Genomic DNA, 21,065 nt, shown 5'->3' on the forward strand with positions numbered 1-21,065 from the left:
TCACCAGGCAAAACAATTACCCCCCCCCCCCCCATCATGCAAGTTTTCTCCTATGCTTGGCAGATCTGCTGGTTTACCTGGCGGGATTGGTAGATCTCCGGCTGTACTGGGTTGCTCAGGTGTAAGCATTGCAGCTCTCATCAGAGTCATGTCTCCGCCCCCTCTCCTCCTAGCCATTCACAAAGCAAAACCTAGGTCTGGGTGTTTTGTGAATGGCCTGCAGGAAAAGGGGGAGCAGAGACCCATCACATGGCTGGGGTCTATGAAGGAGGGCGGGGCTAAGGTACCTGGTAATTTTATTATGTCTTGGTGACTCCATGAACTGCTGCTGCTTCCCCTTCCAAGACCCAGTGTGCAGGTTAGGAAACACGACGGTCTCCAAAATGTTGCTTTGATTACACCTGCATGTTGGGCCGTCCTCCATCCTGCCCATGCGGTCTTGGCATATGGTCTTCACATATACAGTAGCAATCTTGTCTGGCCAAAAAAAAAAAAAAACATTGGTTTTCAAGGTTGGGTGTTGGGTGATATTAAAAAAAATCCTTCCAGGTAAGGAAAAAATGCATGTTGAGTCATCTGAGGCCAAAACAGCTTTGGTGAGAAATACGTTCACTTCCTGTCCTGGAAATGCAACAGGAAGTGGGAAGAAATCTCTTCCAAATAAGGGAAATCCTTTCTTATACAGGTGTCCCCATTGAAAGATTTCCCCTCTATTCCTGTTCTGGTGACAACCCTATGTAGAATAAGAGGATGAGTGTGTGAAGCCGTGGAAATTGGCGCAGATACAGTTTTTTTATTTGTCACTATAAAAGAGTTGACAGCCAACACATTTTAGAGGTTGTCCTTTTCATCGGGATTTAGATATATTATATAGAAGGGATCTGGATATATAATTTGCTCTTGGGATACGGTTAGAAGCTCACTTAACCTAAACTTGAACTTCAAAACTACTCACTGCAAGGGTTAAATGCGTTTTTTTTTTGTCCCAAGTTACCATTAAAAAGCACTTTTACTCACCTTAACCCCCTCCCCGCCCATTTCCGAGCAGCTGGTGCTCTCCTCTTCCCTTCCGATGCTCCAGGTTGTGGTCAGGCCTTCAGGATCCTCTCGCAATGAGTGGCTGCTGGCCCCGTATTGTTCATGACCGGTAAATGGCGCGTCGAAGGACCAGTCACACGGTGTGGAGGAGCCTGCAGGAGCGAGGGATGAGATGAGTTCTTAATATTCCCCTTTGGCACATATGAGGATTTAACCCTCGCAGTGCCGGGGAGCCCCAACAGCAAGGGCAGTTGTGAATTTTCACCGGAGTTCAGCTTTACTTTAGACAGCTGAGCAAGCTTCTGAACAAAGTGGACACCAGAAGAGGAGGCTTCGGAGATTCACTCTGTGGGTCACCGTACACCTTATAATCTGACCATACAATCTTTGGATTTACCAAGCCTCTGTAATATGAGGACCTACTCAGTTCATCCAATCAGGCAGACCCTTGCACTACATACTAAAGGAGATTGTACAATCTGATTGTAAAATGAGCTTATCTGTCCTTGGTGACCATTATGAGGGAACATACAAGGATAGGAATAGAGGAGAATTCTTCCATTGGGTACACTGTTTACGGTGCTAACTGCCTAAGGATGGGGGGTGTTACATTTACTTTGGGGAGCTTTCCTATCACTTCCTGTTGTGTCTACAGTATAGGAAATGAAGGGAAATCTTCCTCTTGGGACTGGCATGAGCTTGAAGCTTTCTCTGCTCTATCCAATACAGTTTAAGTATGTTAAGCCAAAGTTTCCTGCATGCTCGGCTTCTCTGCGACCTGCACCCCCCAGCCATCCATAACTGGCATTTATAGCCATTTAAAATCAGGATAAGGTCCTTCTAGCAGCCATTTTAATTGTTGTCACCAGCGGCACCGATTATTTTAAAGAGTAGGCGGAGCCACAGGATGCCGCAAAGTAAAGGTTATGTATATGAGATAAGAAAGAATTGGGAGCACACAGGAAAAAATTTATTAAAGGTTAACTGGCCCTATTAATCCTTTTGGGATCTCGTTATTCATCGTATTATCTGTTGTAAGAGTCTCTAAAACCCGCATTCTTTTCCATAGTAGACCGCATCGTGGGCCTGGATCAAGTGGCCGGGATGACTGAGACGGCGTTCGGCTCGGCCTATAAGACTAAGAAGGGCATGTTCAGGACGGTGGGGCAGCTGTACAAGGAGTCCCTGACCAAGCTGATGGCGACCCTGCGTAACACCAACCCGAACTTTGTGCGCTGCATCATCCCCAACCACGAGAAACGAGTAAGAGAGGAACCTGGGGTCTGGAGAGTGCGGGAAGAAAATGGGGTCTTGGGTCATATGAATTATAATGATTCATTGATAGTAAGCACCAGAATCCACATTCTGTATTATAAAGGTCCATTCCAGGTACAACTTCTAGTATAAAATCTGCACCTACAAATAAAAAAATACTTTGTCCGGCAGGAAACCCACTCCATTTCTCTTGGCTCTAACTATAATTCACCACCACCTACAAAAACAAAAATTGCCATGAATATTACGAAGATATCCACCTATAAACCTGCAAAATGTCAGATCCCTAGCACATCTAGATCATGGTGAGGGTAAGAACTTATTGCCCTCCCCTCGTATGTTTATGTTCTATTATTTTATTTCTCAGCCCCGATAAGGGGGGTGGAACTGATCCCCTGCTGCTTTTCTATACAACATAAACCCTCTGGACTCATACCAATGCTGCGGCACTCTTCTCTTTTCTACATTAAAATTATTTTACAGCTGAATACTTTAGGAAATGTTTCTTTGAGAGTAAATAGTGTAAGTTGCAGTTTTGGCTGTAATGTTAAGTTCAGAAGTGGTATAATCTTTTGTGACATTAATTAGGTGTGGCCCTCAGTAGATATACTGCGGCCCCCTTGAAGATTTAGTCCTTTCAGACCGGCCCGTTGTTTCATGTGAGTTTGCCATGTCCGCATTATACCATGTCATCTATAATGTATTGGATGAGTGCCCTCTAGTGGTCAGGATTCAGGGTTTCATCTCTCACCATGTGTGATGTTTTTATGGTTTTGGACCTTCCTTTGTTAACAGTGTTCATGTCTTCCTTTCTCCTGCACAGGCTGGTAAATTGGACCCCCATTTGGTGCTGGATCAGCTGAGGTGTAACGGCGTTCTGGAAGGGATCCGAATCTGCCGGCAGGGATTTCCCAACCGCATTGTCTTTCAGGAGTTCCGGCAGAGGTACTGGAAGCATGAGCGTGTAAAGCAGAGCTCCCCTGCTAATACTTTTCATATACTTTTCCCCTTCTTTGCTTTTTCTACACACTAGTCTACACTTCGCTTGTCCTTGTCCTTACAGCTGGGATTGTGTCTTCATTTTTTTAACCATTTCATTTTTTTAAGCCATGTGATTTATACTGCCCCCTGTCTAGTATAGTATGGGTTCTGGTAGCTGTCATTGAGTGTGGACATGTCTGGCAGTAGCAGAACCAGTGCATTGTGAAACATTATTTCATAATCAAAGGGAGCATGGCAGATGAGGGGAACCTGGCTGTGGCATCAAGTGGTCATATCATGGTAATTCCCAGTTAGATCATAAAGCAGAACATTGTCCTGCCCTATGATCTCTCTGAATGTGCCCTACCCTCTGATCTCTCTGAATGTGCCCCAGGGGTGGATCCAGAGTCTAGTCTCGGGGGGCACTGCCAGAAAATAAGCCCCCCCCCCCCCCCCCCCCGCCCCTTCACCTCTCTGCTGCCCACCCCTTTCCTCTCTCACTGTCACCAGTCAGCATGGCCGGACTATCGGCCTTGCAATTTATGTTAACATTTTTGGGGGACAGATAGAGCTTTCTTTTGGAGGTATATAATCACCACGGGGGGGAAGGGGTGTTATTTTTTTTACTATATCATGAAAAAAGTACCGTAAATGTAAAAAAAAAAAAAAAAAAATGTGTCCTGCCCTCTGATCTCTCTGAATGTGCCCTGCCCTCTGATCTCTCTGAATGTGCCCTGCCCTCTGATCTCTCTGAATGTGCCCTAGATATCTCTGAGAATGAAAGTGGCAGAACGGACAGAGATTAGTTTAACCAATGCTTATGTTCCTGTGTTTTCCTTTCCAGGTATGAAATCCTCACCCCCAACTCCATCCCTAAAGGATTCATGGATGGGAAACAAGCCTGCGAGAGGATGGTGAGAGACAAACTTTGGTCATGGGGAGCAGACAAGGTCATGTGATTGTCAAGCCATTATTCTGTCTGTACCCCTTACTGACATTTGGGTTCTCTTTACAGATCCGGGCACTTGAGCTGGACCCAAACCTTTTCCGCATTGGGCAGAGTAAGATCTTCTTTCGTGCGGGTGTGCTGGCGCACCTGGAAGAGGAGCGGGACCTCAAGATAACCGATATCATCATTGACTTCCAAGCCGTTTGTCGGGGTTATCTGGCTAGGAAGTGAGTATAAGACTTTGGTACAGTGACTGGAATCATTGAATGGCTGGTTGCTTGGCTATCATACAGATCCACTGCCTTCAATACGTTACATCACTTACTAGGAACTAGTAAACCTATGCAGAGTCCCCTATGTCAGCCTTCTCCGGGCCAGTTTGTAGAGGAGAGGCTTCACTGTCAGTTTGAGGTTTTGTTCTCCTCTTTTGATCTATGATCATATAAAACTTGCCAAGCATTCTTTCTTGATAACAAGAAAAGTTTCAGATCTCTGAAAAGTATCTTTATTCTACAGAGCAATGGTATTGCTTCTGCTGAAAGCATAGACCTGTTGGCCCATACATAGGCTGCCCCTTTAGCTTTGTCTGTCTTTGTTCTGATCAGAGCCTTTGCCAAGAAGCAGCAGCAGCTCAGCGCCCTGAAGGTGTTACAGCGGAACTGCGCCGCCTACCTGAAACTGCGCCACTGGCAGTGGTGGCGACTCTTCACTAAGGTAGGCCTAAGTCTTCATGACACTAATGTCCATTTGGGAAGTGGGACAGCTGTAGAAGTAATAAGTTTATTATGTCGTCTTCATCCCTCTGTGGCCAACGTGAGTCGTCCATTCATCCCTCTCTCTCTCTCTTTTTATTTTCTTGTTTTGCTTAATTTCTTTAATAGGATAAAAGTTTTAATGCTATGTGTGTCCATATAGTTGTTAGAAGTGGAACTGATTTAAGGATGTAGGGTTGAAGGAAACCTGCCAGGATAGCCAGTTGAGGTTCCCATCCAGTGCTGGGGGCTTCCTTTGGCAGACTTCTGCACACTCCTTATCCTGGGGCAACGACATCACTGTGTGAGATGCTGCATATGTGAGCTCTGCCCTGGAACAAGCATGACTTCCAGGAGATGGCCAATGACACTCTCCAAGGCTGAGCAAGAACCTCGGCTCCTCCTGTGAATGTAATAATGATTTGTAGGTGCACCATATCTGCAGGTCAGCTGATTTGGGAGATTGCGAACGGTGCATGAGTGGAGAGGCCCATGTCTTGATGTCTGCCACTATATTCAAAACGTATTGCTTCTGTATGGAGTCAGGTATGGTTCATATATTGTTTTATCTCCATTAACTGGGGGACACAGAAGCCCACTGTGTATAAGCCTCACCCTTAAAAGGATAGTTACAAACCGAAATTTCAGTTCGATGTGCTGACCTGGTCCGTAGTGTTTGGGTTTGTGCCTGTTTACGCCGTGCGATATACTTTTAACTTGTGCTCATATCTTGTGTTCATATCAGCCAATGGAACGTGCCAACTATCGTTCTAATCAAATTTCAGGAGTTTGAGAACCATGTCTTCCTATTTTGCAGGTAAAGCCACTGTTACAAGTTACCCGACAGGACGAGGAAATGCTGGCCAAAGATGAGGAGCTGCTGAAGGTGAAAGAAAAGCAGTCGAAGGCGGAGGGAGAGCTGGTGGAGATGGAGAGGAAGCACCAGCAGGTGGGTTGTAGGAGATAAATAACCAATAAAATATTGATTCAAAATTTCACATTCACTCTCTTGTGTTTTATAGACCGTCTTACAGAAAGTTAGTCTTCTAGTTAAGAAGACAAACTGGTTTGGATGTCCATATAATGTCTGGCCTTTTGTGATCTCACCTTTCAGCTGGTAGAGGAGAAGAACATCCTGGCCGAGCAACTCCAGGCGGAGACGGAACTGTTTGCTGAGGCCGAGGAGATGAGGGCCCGTCTGGCAGTCAAGAAACAGGAACTGGAAGAGATTCTAAGAGACATGGAGATCCGAATGGAGGAAGAAGAGGAGAGAAACCAAGTTCTGCAGAATGATAAGAAGAAGATGCAGGCTCATATCCAGGTATGGACCACATTCATCGTCTCTGTCCATCTATACATCTCAGAAAGCAGTTGTAAAGTGCTTTTTGAGGTCCCAGCTGTCTTACAAAGCTATGTGAAGCTAGTGAGTAACTTAACCTTCTTGATACCACCCAAATATTCAGCTGGACTTACATTTTGTATTTCCCAAAGCACATTTTGTCTAGGATTATTTGACTCTGTCTCTTTGGTGCACCATCATGTAGCAGCCTCTTCTTGTGTCCACTGTAGGATCTGGAGGAACAACTAGATGAAGAAGAAGCAGCTCGACAGAAGCTACAGCTGGAGAAAGTAACAGCAGAAGCAAAGATAAAGAAAATGGAAGAGGATATCCTTCTACTAGAGGACCAGAACTCCAAGTTTGTGAAGGTGGGGGTCATTATAGAGCTAATATGGGCACATTGCATAGGTCATCATACACTGAATAGAAAGAACTGATAATATTTAGATGTAAATCTAATCCTGTGTTAGAATCTTATAACGAAACACAAGCTAGCAGCTGCTGTAGGAGTTAAGGTTAGGAGAAAGTAGCGGTCCCATTTATAAAGGCACTTTTGCTATAGTCTTATACTTTTTGTAATGGAACTCTACATAGATGTATAATATCCTTATATACTACTGAGTGTAGGGGTTCCATGTTTACCTCTACTATACCAGTCAATACAGTCCATGTTTAAAGGAGAACTATGAGGTGAGTGCTTTTCACTCACCTCATAGTTCCAGCCGACCTGTGACAATGAGACTGTCACAGGTCGGCTCAGTAGTTCGGGAGGTGAGCGAACATATAGCGGCGTTCGCTCACCTCTCGATCCTGTCACGGCTCTCTGCCGTGACAGGGGAGGGGCTGGATTCCCCCCTCCACGCTCCGATCCGCCAGCGCTGACTGGCGGAACGGACGGGGGAGGGGGCGGGTACAGCTGGCTCTGCCTCTAGATAGGCAGAGCCAGCTGTCACTCACGCAGCTGGGCGGATCTCGACATCAATGTCGGGATCCGCTCCGGCGTCTCAGTATACCGCGAGTTGTAGCTCGCGGTATACTGAGCTTAGGGTAACGGGAGGACGCTAGTTTGTGTCCTCCCGTTACCCTAAGGAGAACTATGGGGAAAAGCCCTAACCCCATAGTTCTCCTTTAAACCAGCAGAGAACATCTTCCCAGATTACTCAACCCAGAGTCGGAGGGACCTGCATGAAGAGCCACTTGACAGTATGTTTAATGGCTGGTGGCCGATGCGTTGTAGTGGAGAAGCATGGCAGAAGACTAGGAGTTTTTCTGTAATGGTTAGCATGCAGGCCCATTAGTTTTGGAAAGGCAGTATGAGCCGAGAGCAAGATCTTGTATGGTAGAAAATTTAAACATAATTTCTTTCCTGGGAACATTTATAGGGAGAAAAATATTTCACAATTAACATTTTATTATATTATTATTTGCTGTTTTGGATTTGTGCAGACACAAACATCTGTAGCCATGGACACTGGAGCAAAAAAGTGGCAAGGGGCACTGTACTGGACTCGGGCCTTCTTCTATATTGTTTTTCGTTTTTAAATTCCCCCCATCCCTTGCCACATGAAGTTACATCATGAAAGAGTCGTCCTGATGCCTAATAAAAGATAGTGTTGCCTAAACACCTTTGCGGTTTTCTCCCATTTTGCTCCTCAGGAGAAGAAACTGATGGAGGAGAGGATAGGAGAGTGCACTGCACAGCTAGCGGAGGAAGAAGAGAAAGCCAAAAACTTGGCCAAGCTGAAAAACAAGCAGGAGATGATGATCACTGACCTTGAAGGTACAATGTAACCCATTTTTAATTCCATATTCCCAGAATCTCAGCTATTTTTTGATTTGTCTGGTTTAATTTTTTGTGTATTGGCTGACCCTTTTCCTATTTTTTTTTTCTCTGACTTTAGAAAGATTAAAAAAGGAGGAGAAGACACGGCAGGAGTTGGAGAAAGCCAAGAGGAAGCTGGATGGTGAAACCTCTGACCTCGCAGACCAAATCGCTGAGCTGCAGGCTCAGATTGAGGAACTGAAGTTACAGTTGGCCAAAAAAGAGGAGGAACTGCAAGCTGCTTTAGCCAGGTGATTGGAGAGGCTCCGCGGGAAGGTTTAGACCAGTAATGTCCAATGTCATTTCTAGGGATGTCACTTATCAAATCTAGTTGCTTTATGTCCTGAGAAGCCGCATGAGCAATAGACGATCTGGAATCACATGCAACGCATATTTTTTTGCTTCTTCAGGTGTAGATGAAGCCCTAGAACCTCCCATTAGCTAAATGTAACATGTAACACTAAACATAGTGTGATCATTTTAGGGCAAGTTCCCTTTCAGAGATATATCTCACTTTGTCCATTCAGGCTACCATGTAAAAGAACCTTCCAGGTAATGTTGCTTACCTTTCCTCTGCCCCCCTGCTGCTCAGTTCCTCCATTGGCACCAGGAGCCCAAACCCTGTGTGAGCTCCATATCAGATGATGACAGAGCTTATGCAGGGTTAACGTCTTCCTCCTCATATAACAGGGTTTAGGTCTGAGTAGCCAAGGGCACTGCATCCTGAAGGGAGGTTGCTTGCTTCCTCCATACCCAGAAGGATGGAATATTTATCAAGAGCTCTTCCAGAACAATGGAATGACAGAGAGACACAATGGAGTAGTAGCAGGTTTGTGTGAGGAAGGTTCTCGCAATGGTCAAAGGCACAGGTTCACATTTAATAACAAAAAGAACTGATTTACATGAAGCCCTGTGTTTTAATCTCATTAACTGATTAACTTTATGTCCTTCTCTAATCCCATGATAGGGGAGACGAAGAGGTGGTACAGAAGAACAATGCTCTGAAGCTTGTGCGGGAGTTACAGGCCCAGATTGCCGAGTTACAAGAAGATCTGGAGTCTGAGAAGGCTTCACGTAACAAAGCAGAGAAGCAAAAGAGGGATTTGAGCGAGGAGCTAGAAGCACTAAAGACTGAGTTAGAGGACACCCTGGACACCACGGCTGCCCAGCAGGAACTGAGGTATGAAATGAAGGCGATTTCCATCTTTGGGTTGTCTTTTGTGACTTTGGGGTTAGCCGCTTCCTTTTGAGGTGTGACTTTGTCAAGATAACGCTCACTTTGCTTTCTTCTTCAAGGACCAAACGGGAGCAGGAAGTGGCTGAGCTGAAGAAGAACATTGAGGAGGAAACCAAAAACCATGAGGCTCAGATCCAGGAAATGAGGCAACGTCAAGCCACGGCCCTGGAGGAGTTGTCTGAACAGCTGGAGCAGGCCAAGAGGGTAAGAGTCAGGATAACAGGCCTGGACCTAGAAGAGCTAGTAAAGGGTTCCTTATGGCTAAATGAGGAAATGGTTTCCAATTTTTTGTTTTCTTTATGCATCCAGTCATGAGTAGGAGAATCTATTTGATCCTAACTCGGTGTTCCTTTGGGTTGGTGAAAATAAGGTTTATTTAGTCATTTTAATTTTTTCTGTGTCTTGCACAGTTTAAAGTGAACCTGGAGAAGAACAAGCAGAGCCTGGACTCTGAGAACAAAGAGCTGGTCGGTGAGGTGAAGGTTCTTCAGCAGCAAAAGGCAGAGTCAGAGTACAAGAGGAAGAAGCTGGAGGGTCAGGTTCTGGAGCTTCACACCAAGGTGTCAGAGGGGGACAGATTACGCGCTGAGCTGGCAGAAAAGACCAACAAACTTCAGGTACTATGTCCAGTTTACGAAGCTTTCTGTCAGATGGAGGTGCTAAAATAATTCGTCACTTTTGAAATATCCGGATCAATTTGTTTACACCTATAATTTATATGATCCAAATGGATTTTATCTCTCCATGAAAACTGCGGCATAACACTTAACTGAAAGGCCAATAAGCTATTGGTCAGCCTCTCCACTCATCCTCCAACTGACCATCCTCCAATCTATGATTCCAGAATCTTCCTATAAATTGATTTAATAAATAAACACAAAGGACCCGTTCTTATTTAAAATGATGTGATTGAAGGGTAGGTTTCTTGCTGAAAGGTTCTGACTTGATCCAGATGAATAATATTTCCATATTTGCCTTTACAGAATGAGCTGGAGAATGTGTCGACCTTGTTGGAGGAAGCTGAGAAAAAAGGGATTAAACTGGTCAAGGATGTCACTGGCCTGGAGTCCCAGCTGCAGGACACACAGGTCTGTTCAGTGTGGCTCATGTATTGTTAATGGTTGGCTATGTTTTTAAGAGTAAGTTAAGATCTAAAAGAGTGGTTTGAAAGGTGTCAAGGTCAAAGGTGAAAGCAAATCGCTAGGCAGTTAAAACAAAGTCATGGCAGTCATGCAGGACCTTGATGTATACGGACAGTAAACATTTGCAGCAGACAAGGACATTGAGCTGAAGGAGTTAGAAAATTATTGGGGAGTTCTTACTCTCTGCTGAGTAGAGATGAGCAGGATCCTGAACAGGTTCCTCCATGAAGAGCTTAACCAATGTGATCTGTCCAGTAGTTACATGTTGGATGGATTAAATGTTGATGGGCTAACCCTTCCCTGCTCAATTTTGTATTAAATAAGTCTTGGCTGGAGTTAGACTTTAGACTCAGTAGTTTCTCATATGCCTCTGAGATCTCGGTGTTCTAGTTCCCAGCCCCGTGGCAGCTAAGGGGAGTCCTGTGCTTCCTGGTGGAGTTTTAATTATATGTATACAAAATGGGCAGTGGAAAACCTTAATGATGGTTGGGAACAGAGCCAGAACTATGGGAAGGTGAAGGGGGTCTTTTTGCAGTTGGTAAAAGTAACTAGGAGTTGACGTAGCTGAGCAGACCCCACCTGTATCTGAAAGGTGACTTTTCATTGGACTGGGTTCAGTCCGGCTTAATGCATTTCACACAAAACAGAAGTTCACCTCCAATGTATGTTTTGTCCCGTTGACAGGAACTGCTCCAGGAAGAGACTCGGCAAAAGCTGAACCTAAGCAGCCGTATCAGACAGCTAGAGGAGGAGAAGGGCAATCTACTGGAGCAGCAAGAGGAAGAGGAGGAGGCCCGCAAGGCCCTGGAGAAGCAGATTATCACCCTCCAGGCGCAGGTACCGTCCGAATGGAGAATTATATGTTCTGAAGTGCTGCATAATGAAGAATATGTTCTTTGTTTAACCAATCAGAATTTACTTTGTTGCCTTTGCTTGATTAAGTAACATCATCTGACTACTGTTCTTTTTAAACCAGCTAATAGACTCAAAGAAGAAGCTGGAAGATGATGTGGGCACCATTGAGGGGTTAGAGGAGGTGAAAAAGAAGCTCTTGAAGGACATGGAGCTATTGGGTCAGCGCTTGGAAGAAAAGAGCCTGGCTCACGAGAAGCTGGAGAAGACCAAAAACAGACTTCAGCAAGAGCTGGATGACTTGATGGTGGACTTGGATCACCAGAGACAAATTGTGTCCAACCTAGAAAAGAAACAGAAGAAGTTTGACCAGGTCAGTTGACTTTGTCCTTCCTTTTGAGATGATGTCCAGTGCTTCAGGAGAACTGTGTGTATATCAGTGGCGTAACAACCGGGGGGGCAGCAGGGGCGCGGGCCCCGGGCGAAAAGGACCCAGAACTCTGGTTACGCCACTGGTGTATATAAAGATATATTTTTCTTTGTTTGTAATGCATGACTTGAATTCTGTCTGTCTCTTCCACCAGCTTCTTGCTGAAGAGAAGACCATCTCAGCCCGATGCGCAGAGGAACGTGACCGGGCCGAGGCGGACGCACGGGAGAAGGAGACCAAGGCTTTGTCACTAGCCAGAGCCCTGGAGGAAGCCCTGGAGGCTCGTGATGAGTTTGAGAGGCTAAATAAGCAGCTGAGAGCAGAGATGGAAGACTTGATGAGCTCCAAAGATGATGTGGGGAAGAGCGTAAGTTAACATAAAGAAGGTCTTTGCAGTCGCATTGATTGATACTTGGGTAGACTGTGCACTGTGGTTATTGGTACACTTTACCATCACGTTAGATCCTATAAGATCTCGATCATTGTGGCCAAGTCAGTTAGTTTTGGATAGACTTGGGAAGACTAAAAACTTTTGACACGTTTGTATTGCTGTCTGCAACCACGCTGGGGAGGTTTTGCCTCTGCCTGTCCCTGAGATGGCAAACAAGCAATGAGGGGTGCAGTTTTCATTTAAACAGTAAGACCGACAGGAATAACCTGACAAAGGTTCTAACCCTACCCTAATATGCCAAGAAAAGGTGTTTTGTTGTCTCTTTCCCCCACTCAAGTGTTTTTTCATATCCTGTCCTGAAATCTCCCCAGTGATAGAAGCCCTCTCCAAAACTTTTGAAAAAATGTCTGCAGTTGGGCTTCTACACTGTGTATATTTATATACATACATATACACAGACAGTACATGTATATAGTTTTTATTAAAAAGTAGACCCGTGAGTAGTGGACAGTAGCTGGTGTTCCATTTTAACTTTAACTTTTTACATCTAACACATTTGTAATATTTCTGAGATTTGGTTGTATGTGTTAGCACTTCTGGCTCTCGGGTATGGCCTTCTTTGTAAATGAGATTCTTGGCGTCTTTTGCCAGGTTCACGAGTTGGAGAAATCGAAGCGAACCCTCGAGCAGCAGGTGGAAGAGATGAGAACTCAGCTGGAAGAACTGGAAGATGAACTGCAAGGCACTGAAGATGCCAAGCTGCGGCTGGAGGTCAATATGCAGGCCATGAAGGCGCAGTTTGAGCGAGACCTACAAGCACGCGATGAGCAGAACGAAGAGAAGAAACGCATGTTGGTCAAGCAGGTAGGTGACCCATCCTGCCAGAGATTGCTTTAATTGAGTTTGATGTAGGAAGTTGCCGAATTTCATACAGTCATAGTCAGCCATTATATATAGGATTCCAAGTTTTTTTCATTTTCATCTTTCCAAGGTGCGGGAGCTTGAGTCAGAGCTGGAAGACGAACGCAAACAGCGAGCTCTGGCTGTGGCTGCCAAGAAGAAACTGGAAATGGATTTGAAGGATCTGGAGTCTCAAATCGAAGCGGCCAATAAGGGACGAGAAGATGCCATCAAACAGCTGCGCAAGCTGCAGGTAACTTGGACTACTGTAGATACTCTGTACTGTGGTACTATGGGTAATGAATGTGAAGTACTGAGATCCACCACTGGCCTTTCTTACACATTCCATATTTGTATTCACTTTCTAATACATTTACTCTTTGTAGGCGCAAATGAAGGACTATCAGCGGGAACTCGAAGACGCCAGGGCATCTCGCGATGACATCTTCGCTCAGTCTAAAGAGAATGAGAAGAAGCTGAAGAACCTAGAAGCTGAAATTCTTCAGCTTCAGGAGGTAAGTTTTGGTACAGGATGCAGATAGCTCAGCCCAGCATCTTTTTACACTAAAGGACACGTTCAGCAAAGCTTTACCACTAAAGTGTATGTCAGGGCAAAATACAAACAAAATATACCGTACATCTCTGCAATGCACGCACATTCCCCCATGTACAATCCCTTTTAAAAGCTCCGCAAGCAGAGTATAAAATAGCTTCCAGAAATCCAGTGAGCGCCAAATGTCCTGCAGTGAGCTGACAACGCACCGCTACTGTACTGAAAACTAAAGCAGTGTTGTCATCCCCGTGCATAAAGACAAGCCACTTTCACAAACTTGTAAAGACATGTTAAACTTCTACACGTTGGTTCACTCAGAGCCACGAAGGGCCTCCACCAGTAAGGATAAGACCTTTCTAAAAAAAACAGTATTGAAGCCCACCGTGCAAAAGTGATTCCACTTTTATATTCACCAACCGTAATCTGATCCAGTACCACGCAGCCACTGCTATATACAACATAAAGCAGGCTGTGGACGTAAAACATCTATTACAGTCATGACTTGGATTATTTGCTATGTGATGGGTAATGACCCCGTAGTCTACCAGGTCGCTTGTACTCTTGGTTTTGTTGGCCTTTAGTGACTCATTTACTTTGCACCCATAGGATCTCGCAGCTTCTGAACGTGGTCGCCGCCACGCCGAGCAGGAGAGAGATGAACTCGGTGATGAGATCTCAAACAGCACCTCAGGAAAGTGAGTGATCTTTTAAGATTGATGTGCTTTGAATTCTTTTTATAAAGCTGAAACTTTGCTTATTCATGGGAAAGGTACAGTGTCTGTGAAGAGCCCCTCCAGCCCACTGATACCTCCCCAATGGTCCCTCACCGCTCCTTACTCTACCTCAGCCGGTTCAAAATATCCGGTGCTCCAAGATTGATCACATCACAGGGGAGAATGGGCTTCAGCCTCTTCCTTTTAGATTCCAGCACCACCCTAAACTTGATATATTTCATGATGGATAAAGCAAGACATTTTGGGGTAAGCGGTGACATTTTCCACCAGCACGGTCCTGAATAGGTAACGTGCTAGAAATCACTCCCAGTGAAGTCTCATTGGTGGGTCTTTGTGTACAATGCAGGACTAGATCTCCATATTTCCGACAGGTCGGCCCTCCTGGACGAGAAGAGGCGCTTGGAAGCCAGGATCTCCCAGCTGGAGGAGGAATTGGAAGAGGAACAGAGCAACATGGAACTTCTCAATGATCGATTCCGCAAAACCACTCTCCAGGTGAGAGCTTGTCTCCATTTTACCAAAATTTAGAGATAAAGGACCCCGTTAACAGCTGCTCCTAGACTGAATTGTGCGTTTTCAGGCTACGTCTCTGAGCCTGCGTTACAGCCATGAGCATAACATTTTGTAGCTATACTTGACATGCCCCCATCAAATGTACTGACATTGATTTTGGACTCCAGGTGGACACTCTCAATGCCGAGCTGGCTGGGGAACGCAGTTCGGCCCAGAAGAGCGAAAACGCACGACAGCAATTGGAGCGCCAAAACAAGGAGCTGAAAGCCAAATTACAGGAACTGGAAGGGACTGTCAAATCCAAGTTTAAAGCCACTATCGCTACCTTGGAAGCAAAGATCGGACACCTGGAAGAGCAGCTGGAGCAGGAGGCCAAGTAAGTATCTGTAAGGGAAGAGGAACAGTGGAGCCTTGCTGGCCTGGAGTCCTGGGCTTACATCCTCCCTCAGTCAGCATGAAGATTGAATGTTCTCTCTGTGTTTGTGTGAGTTTGCTCCCCGTCTTTAAGTGACTCGGCTTCCTTTTAATTGCCTCGGAGTCTGTGTTGCCATCATAATGCGAGTTCCTTCAGTTGATGGGACTGATGAAGAACAGTTTGGTACTTTCTGTAAAACATGATAAAATATGTTGGGGCTGTGAAAACAAATAACATGTTTGAATTTTCTCCTCCAGGGAAAGAGCTGCGTCCAATAAACTGGTACGCAGAACTGAGAAGAAGCTGAAGGAGGTCTTCATGCAGGTGGAAGATGAGCGCAGACACGCCGACCAATACAAAGAACAGGTGTGCATTGAACGGATAACGGACTGCGCACATAGTTATAGTATTTGAGGTTGAACAAAGACACCGGTCCATCAAGTCCAACCGTTGTGTGTCTGTGTGTGATTGTGTATGTGTGCACGAGTCCCTGTGTGTCCTTGTTTTTAAGTGTACCTGTACCCCTGTATGTCACGGTCTCTGAGGAAGGTATCTAAATGCTTTTTGAATGATTCAATCCTCTCTGCTGATACCACTGCTTGTGGCAGCGCGTTCCAGACTTTAACCGTTCTGACATGGTCACTAAAGTGCCGCCAAGTGCCTCATATAAACTAGATTGTTCTCTCTATTCTCCAGTACCTCACTGGAAGCATTAGTCATACATGAGGCAACAAAGAGTAGTTTTAGGTTAGATGTGGGGTACGAGGGGGTGCTGGAGACAAAAAGGGTTAAGTGCACTTATTCTCTAACCTTCTTCAAAAGTCCGATTTCCAGTTTCTGATTTCACAGCTGTTTTCGGTGGATGGCTGGAGATTAGAAAGTTACATAGGATAGCAAGAAGAATGGCATGAGTCCCTTTAGGCACGGGGTGCAGTGCTGCCAGGAACATCTCTGATGTCATTGCTAAGTTACGGTTATAGTGTTCTGAATCCTGCAACTTCATTAATTTGCATTTGGGTAGAGAGTGCCTGGGTCAGCACACATTTGTTTCTGCGACTTGGGCATCACCCTGGAGCACTGCACCCCCCGTGCCCACATGACGCCATCAGGGATGGACAAGTCACTTCCTTGTATTTCATACAAAATGTCTGTGCACCCAGGGTGGCCCGTGGATGAATGAGTCGTGTCTTTTCATCTTTGTAGATGGAGAAGGCCAACACTCGCATGAAACAGCTGAAGAGGCAGCTGGAGGAAGCCGAAGAAGAAGCCACCAGAGCTAACGCATCAAGGCGCAAGCTGCAGCGAGAGTTGGACGATGCGTCCGAAGCCAATGAGGGTCTGACCAGGGAAGTGACCACTCTGAAGAACCGACTAAGGTGAGAAGACTGTACCTAACCGGCAGGTAGAGGCAAGGGAGGGGGTGGTGGAATACAGAGAGCAGTTTCTTTGGAGCAGGATTGTACACAGGCAGCTTGTTTTTCAGAATATCTTTCCATTTGCAATTAGAAGGAATAGATTGGTTTGAAAGTGCGTTGACAAATGTACCGCCCAAGCCTGGATATGTTTAACCCTTTGTTAGGACAGACTGTGCACATCTAGTTTCCAACCGATAATAGGATCTGCCAGCACAGTACAGACTTCCCAGCCCCCACCTTAACGTTGCATAGAAGGGGAATTCTAGGTAGGATTTTTATAGGGTTTATCAGCAAATAAAAAGGTAAGCAGAAAGTTTAAAAAATGTTATGGTTATGCTATGTAAATAGAAACCAATAACAAATATTAAGTAGATGTTGTCTTAGGTTTGCTGCTAAGGTGGAAATGCACGTTATGTCTCTTTTTAGTCTTTCAATTCTCTGTAAATAATGGTTTTTCTCTATCGTCCGTTGAGGGACACAGCTCTGGAGAATTCTGAGATGTAGGGTTATGTTGCTGCCCCTAAAAGAAATGGACACTAGGCAAACAAATAAAAAGCCTGTCACTTTAAGGACAAAACACCTCCCACCTGCCAGTTTTGCTTCGTGTCCTCAGAAGAATGGATGTGTCCTCCTCTTCTGCTTTATTATTTTAGTTTCTTTTATTCCTTCAAAGAGATTCTACTAATGAGGCCTTCAAAGCGATTCTAATGAGGGCTGCTAGATGGTTCATACTGGATAATGTTAAATCCTGGGAGCTTCTCTGGTCTTCAAAATGCAGGTCGTCTCAGTACTCATGACTCGTCCTGCGTCGTAAAGCAGGGTGTCTCTGGTCTCAGTACTTGTGACCCGTCCAGCAGTGGGCATGCAGCAGGTCGTCTCTGGTCTCAGTACTTGTGACTCATCCTGCGGTGGTCATGCAGCATGTCGTCTCTGGTCTCAGTACTTGTGACTCATCCTGCGGTGGTCATGCAGCATGTCGCCTCTCGTCTCAATACTTGTGACTCATTCTGCGTTGGTCATGCAGCATGTCGTCTCTGGTCTTGGTACTTATGACTCATCCTGCGGTGGTCATGCAGCAGGTCGTCTCTGGTCTCCGTACTTATGGCTTGTCCTACAGTGGTCCTGTGTCATGAAGCAGGTTGTCTCTGGTCTCAGTACTCATGAATCTTCCTGCGGTGGTCCTGTATCATAAAGCAGGTCTCCTCCTTTAAGTACAGAACAGGTGACTGATGAAGTTGATCCCCATTGTATTGATTGTGGATCAGAGTTCTGTTGCTTCTCATTTCATATGTGATGCGTTTCTTGATGTTTGTCTTTCGTGCGCTTTTTCCATTCAGATAAGGCAGAGCTATCTGCTTTAAGTGTGTGTTGGTGGAACTCCAATGCTGGTGTCAACCCTCAAAGTGGTACCTTTTGCTAAGTACCATTCCAGGACTTTGCAGAGGAACATTCTTACAAAGAGAGACGAACATTCTTACAAAGAGAGACAAGTTTCCTCTGTCGCTGGACAAGATGATTGAGTGCCCCGGCCAAGATGTCTCTGCCGTGGTGGTTGACATCTCCTGTGTTGACAGTGGGGAAGTTGTTTTCTTCCCATCGCCTGGAAGATTGTCATGACGGTCGCCAGTCTTGTGGGATGGGGCTGTCTCTTCGTTCACGTGTCTCTGCAGGGTTGTTGGTCTCTGGAGGAATCAGAGCCTCAGATTTATGTCCTGGACTTGAGGGTGATTCATCTGTTGTTTCACTGGACCCATCTTCTGTCTGGGTGTCCAATTCAGATTGCGTCAGACAATGCGATAGCAATGGCATACATCACTCTCCAGGGAGACATCAGGAGTGTGACGACAGAAGAACATTCGGTCTTGGATTGGGGAGGACTTCAGGTTCCAGCGATTTTCAGTGGTGCGCATTCCAGGGAATGAGTCACAAGTACTGAGACAACCTGCATTACGACACAGGACCACCGCTGGACGAGTCACAAGTACTGAGACCAGAGACACCCTGCTTTACGACACAGGACCACTGCTGGACGAGTCATGAGTACTGAGACAACCTGCATTTTGAAGACCAGAGAAGCCCCCAGGATTTAACATTATCCAGTATGAACCATCTAGCAGCCCTCATTAGAATCTCTTTTGAAGGTCTCATTAGTAGAATCTCTTTGAAGGAATAAACTAAAATAATAAAGCAGAAGGGGAGGAGACATCTATTCTTCTGAGGACACTAAGCGAAACTGGAAAACTGGCAGCTGGATTTTCTCAGCAGACGTTTGGATCTGGGCGAACAGTCTCTCCATTCAGAAGTGTTTCGACAACTTTGTCACCGCTGGGGGACGCCGGATGTGGAACTCGGGAGTTACTCTTGTACCTCCTCCTGTTAGATCTCCTTGTCCATCATAAGCCTTGAACTTGGTTTTATCTGTTTTACAAAACCTCCTTTGAACCCATACAAGGCCTTTCTTTGTCTTGTTATCCAGAAAGGTTGCTTTTCTTGCATCCATTACCTTGGCTAGAAGGAGTTCCGAGTTGTCTGCTTTGTCATGTAAAGAACCTTATTGGGTTCCTTATAGGGAAAAGGTTGTTTTGAGGCCGCAGGTTTCCTTTTTTACCCAAAGTAGTCTCAGCTTTTCATTGATATGAAGACTTTGTTTTCCCCTCACTTTGTCCAGCTTAAGAAAATGTCTCTTCATCATTATGGATGTCGTGCGGGTTATTACTGCTCATCTCTCAGCCACGGCTTCCTTTCGAGGTTTAGACTCTATTGTTCTTTCCGGAGGCCTAGAAAAGGTTCAGCTTCTACATCCATCTATTAATTGGATTTGTCAGCTCGTCATTCAAGCTTATGCGTTGCGGGACGGGTACCACCTTTTCCTGTTTCTGCATCCTACTTGGGCAATTAGTACTTCTTGGGCATTTCCAAAATCAAGCTTCTATTACTCGAAATTGCAAAGGCCGCAACTTGGTCTTCTGTTCACACTTTTGCAAAGTTTTATGAAGTTGATGTTTTTGCCTCTTCTTCTGATGCTAGTTCTGGCGGGAAAGTTCTTCATGCAATTGTTTAAATGTACTTTGACAGTTCATATTTTAGTTGTGGTGCCCGTTCCTCTGTTTGGACTGCTTTTGAACATCCCTGCGTTTCAGAATTCTTTAGAGCTGTGTCCCTCAATGGACGGCTCCCTCCCCTCAAATTCCTTTGTACTGCTTCCTACAACTGGGAGGGGTTAGGTCCTTTAAAGTGACAGGCTTTTTATTTCTTTGCCTAGTGTCCATTTCTCCTAGAGGCAGCAGCATAACCCTATGTCTTAGAATTCTTCAGAGCTGTGTCCCTCAATAGTCTCAGAGAAAAAAAGATTTTATCTTAATAACAAAATCTAATTTTTTCTTTTTCACTCTGCAGGCGGGGCGGACCCATATCCTTTTCCTCATCGTCCAGCCGCTCTGGTCGCCGACCATTGCAGATAGAGGGCACATCTATCGACCTCTCAGACGATGAGACGGAGAGCAAAACCAACGAGGTCAACGAGACATCAGCCTCCACCCCAACTGAGTGACTTCCTCTCCAAGAATTCCTCTGCCCATCAGGAAGGGACACTAAACTGCTCACAGCAGCAATACAGGTCATACAGACAAGAGAGCCCAGGGGGGGGGGAGCCTGTAACATCCTCTTCTCAGGCCACTCCGCTTCGCTATAAATCCCAATCCGCCGAACCAATCTCCTGCTGAAGTGCCCTTTTCTGCAGGAAGGAAGATGGAAGCCATCCTCTTCCACCACCCCATATCCAGAAGGCAGCCGTGAGAAGGGGTTCTGTGCTCTGCGTTATCATACAGACTTAATTTCTTTCCTCTTTCTAGCATCATCTGGACAAAATTAAAACAAAACAAAAAAAAGCGCACTACATGTTCTCTGTCCCGGGGAAGAGGGCGGGGGTTGCCAGGAGGACGTGGGATTGTACCTTTTGCATGTTCTAGAAGCTCCTATAACCCTAACCTATTACATTATAAACTACGGACATTTCTGTGGATCCCTTTTTATCAAAGAATTTCCGTAACTAAACTGTGAATCCGCCAGGTTTGTTTTTCCCTCTTAAAGTAGGGATTGGTGGCAGGAGAGAACTGTCATTTTTTTTTTTTTCCTTTTTGGATTTCAACCTCCCCAAAGCAGCAATTGATGATTATCCAAAACCCATGTTCCAACTCGAGATTAGCACTTTCTTAGAAAACAAAAACATATGTGACAACAAAAAGGTGCCTTAGCCACTTAGACAATTGAGGAGAATATTAAAGTACATATCCACTTGTCCCGATGGAACCAATGTGACGATTTTATT

The 21,065-nt window shown here is 45.3% G+C and overlaps 1 protein-coding gene across 1 annotated transcript in view; it reads left to right on the top strand.

The window, feature by feature from the left end:
• Positions 1 to 20,624, top strand: part of MYH10 (myosin heavy chain 10) — a 108,003-nt gene extending 87,379 nt beyond the window's left edge. The window contains exons 18-43 of the mRNA XM_018566978.1: positions 2,108 to 2,301; positions 3,137 to 3,258; positions 4,139 to 4,208; positions 4,310 to 4,470; positions 4,849 to 4,957; positions 5,813 to 5,944; positions 6,110 to 6,316; positions 6,565 to 6,702; positions 7,991 to 8,114; positions 8,236 to 8,407; positions 9,124 to 9,336; positions 9,453 to 9,597; positions 9,804 to 10,010; positions 10,377 to 10,481; positions 11,220 to 11,372; positions 11,512 to 11,760; positions 11,972 to 12,184; positions 12,860 to 13,072; positions 13,200 to 13,361; positions 13,495 to 13,623; positions 14,268 to 14,356; positions 14,767 to 14,890; positions 15,076 to 15,284; positions 15,581 to 15,689; positions 16,527 to 16,699; positions 20,135 to 20,624. Coding sequence (XP_018422480.1) covers positions 2,108 to 2,301; positions 3,137 to 3,258; positions 4,139 to 4,208; positions 4,310 to 4,470; positions 4,849 to 4,957; positions 5,813 to 5,944; positions 6,110 to 6,316; positions 6,565 to 6,702; positions 7,991 to 8,114; positions 8,236 to 8,407; positions 9,124 to 9,336; positions 9,453 to 9,597; positions 9,804 to 10,010; positions 10,377 to 10,481; positions 11,220 to 11,372; positions 11,512 to 11,760; positions 11,972 to 12,184; positions 12,860 to 13,072; positions 13,200 to 13,361; positions 13,495 to 13,623; positions 14,268 to 14,356; positions 14,767 to 14,890; positions 15,076 to 15,284; positions 15,581 to 15,689; positions 16,527 to 16,699; positions 20,135 to 20,288 — 4,076 coding nt within the window. The 3' untranslated portion in view covers positions 20,289 to 20,624. The remainder of the gene's footprint in view (positions 1 to 2,107; positions 2,302 to 3,136; positions 3,259 to 4,138; positions 4,209 to 4,309; positions 4,471 to 4,848; positions 4,958 to 5,812; positions 5,945 to 6,109; positions 6,317 to 6,564; positions 6,703 to 7,990; positions 8,115 to 8,235; positions 8,408 to 9,123; positions 9,337 to 9,452; positions 9,598 to 9,803; positions 10,011 to 10,376; positions 10,482 to 11,219; positions 11,373 to 11,511; positions 11,761 to 11,971; positions 12,185 to 12,859; positions 13,073 to 13,199; positions 13,362 to 13,494; positions 13,624 to 14,267; positions 14,357 to 14,766; positions 14,891 to 15,075; positions 15,285 to 15,580; positions 15,690 to 16,526; positions 16,700 to 20,134) is intronic.
• Positions 20,625 to 21,065: the final 441 nt, after the last annotated feature.

Source organism: Nanorana parkeri, unplaced genomic scaffold (genome assembly GCF_000935625.1).
Source record: "Nanorana parkeri isolate BGI_ZX_2015 unplaced genomic scaffold, ASM93562v1 scaffold994, whole genome shotgun sequence".
Classification (NCBI taxonomy): domain Eukaryota; kingdom Metazoa; phylum Chordata; class Amphibia; order Anura; family Dicroglossidae; genus Nanorana; species Nanorana parkeri.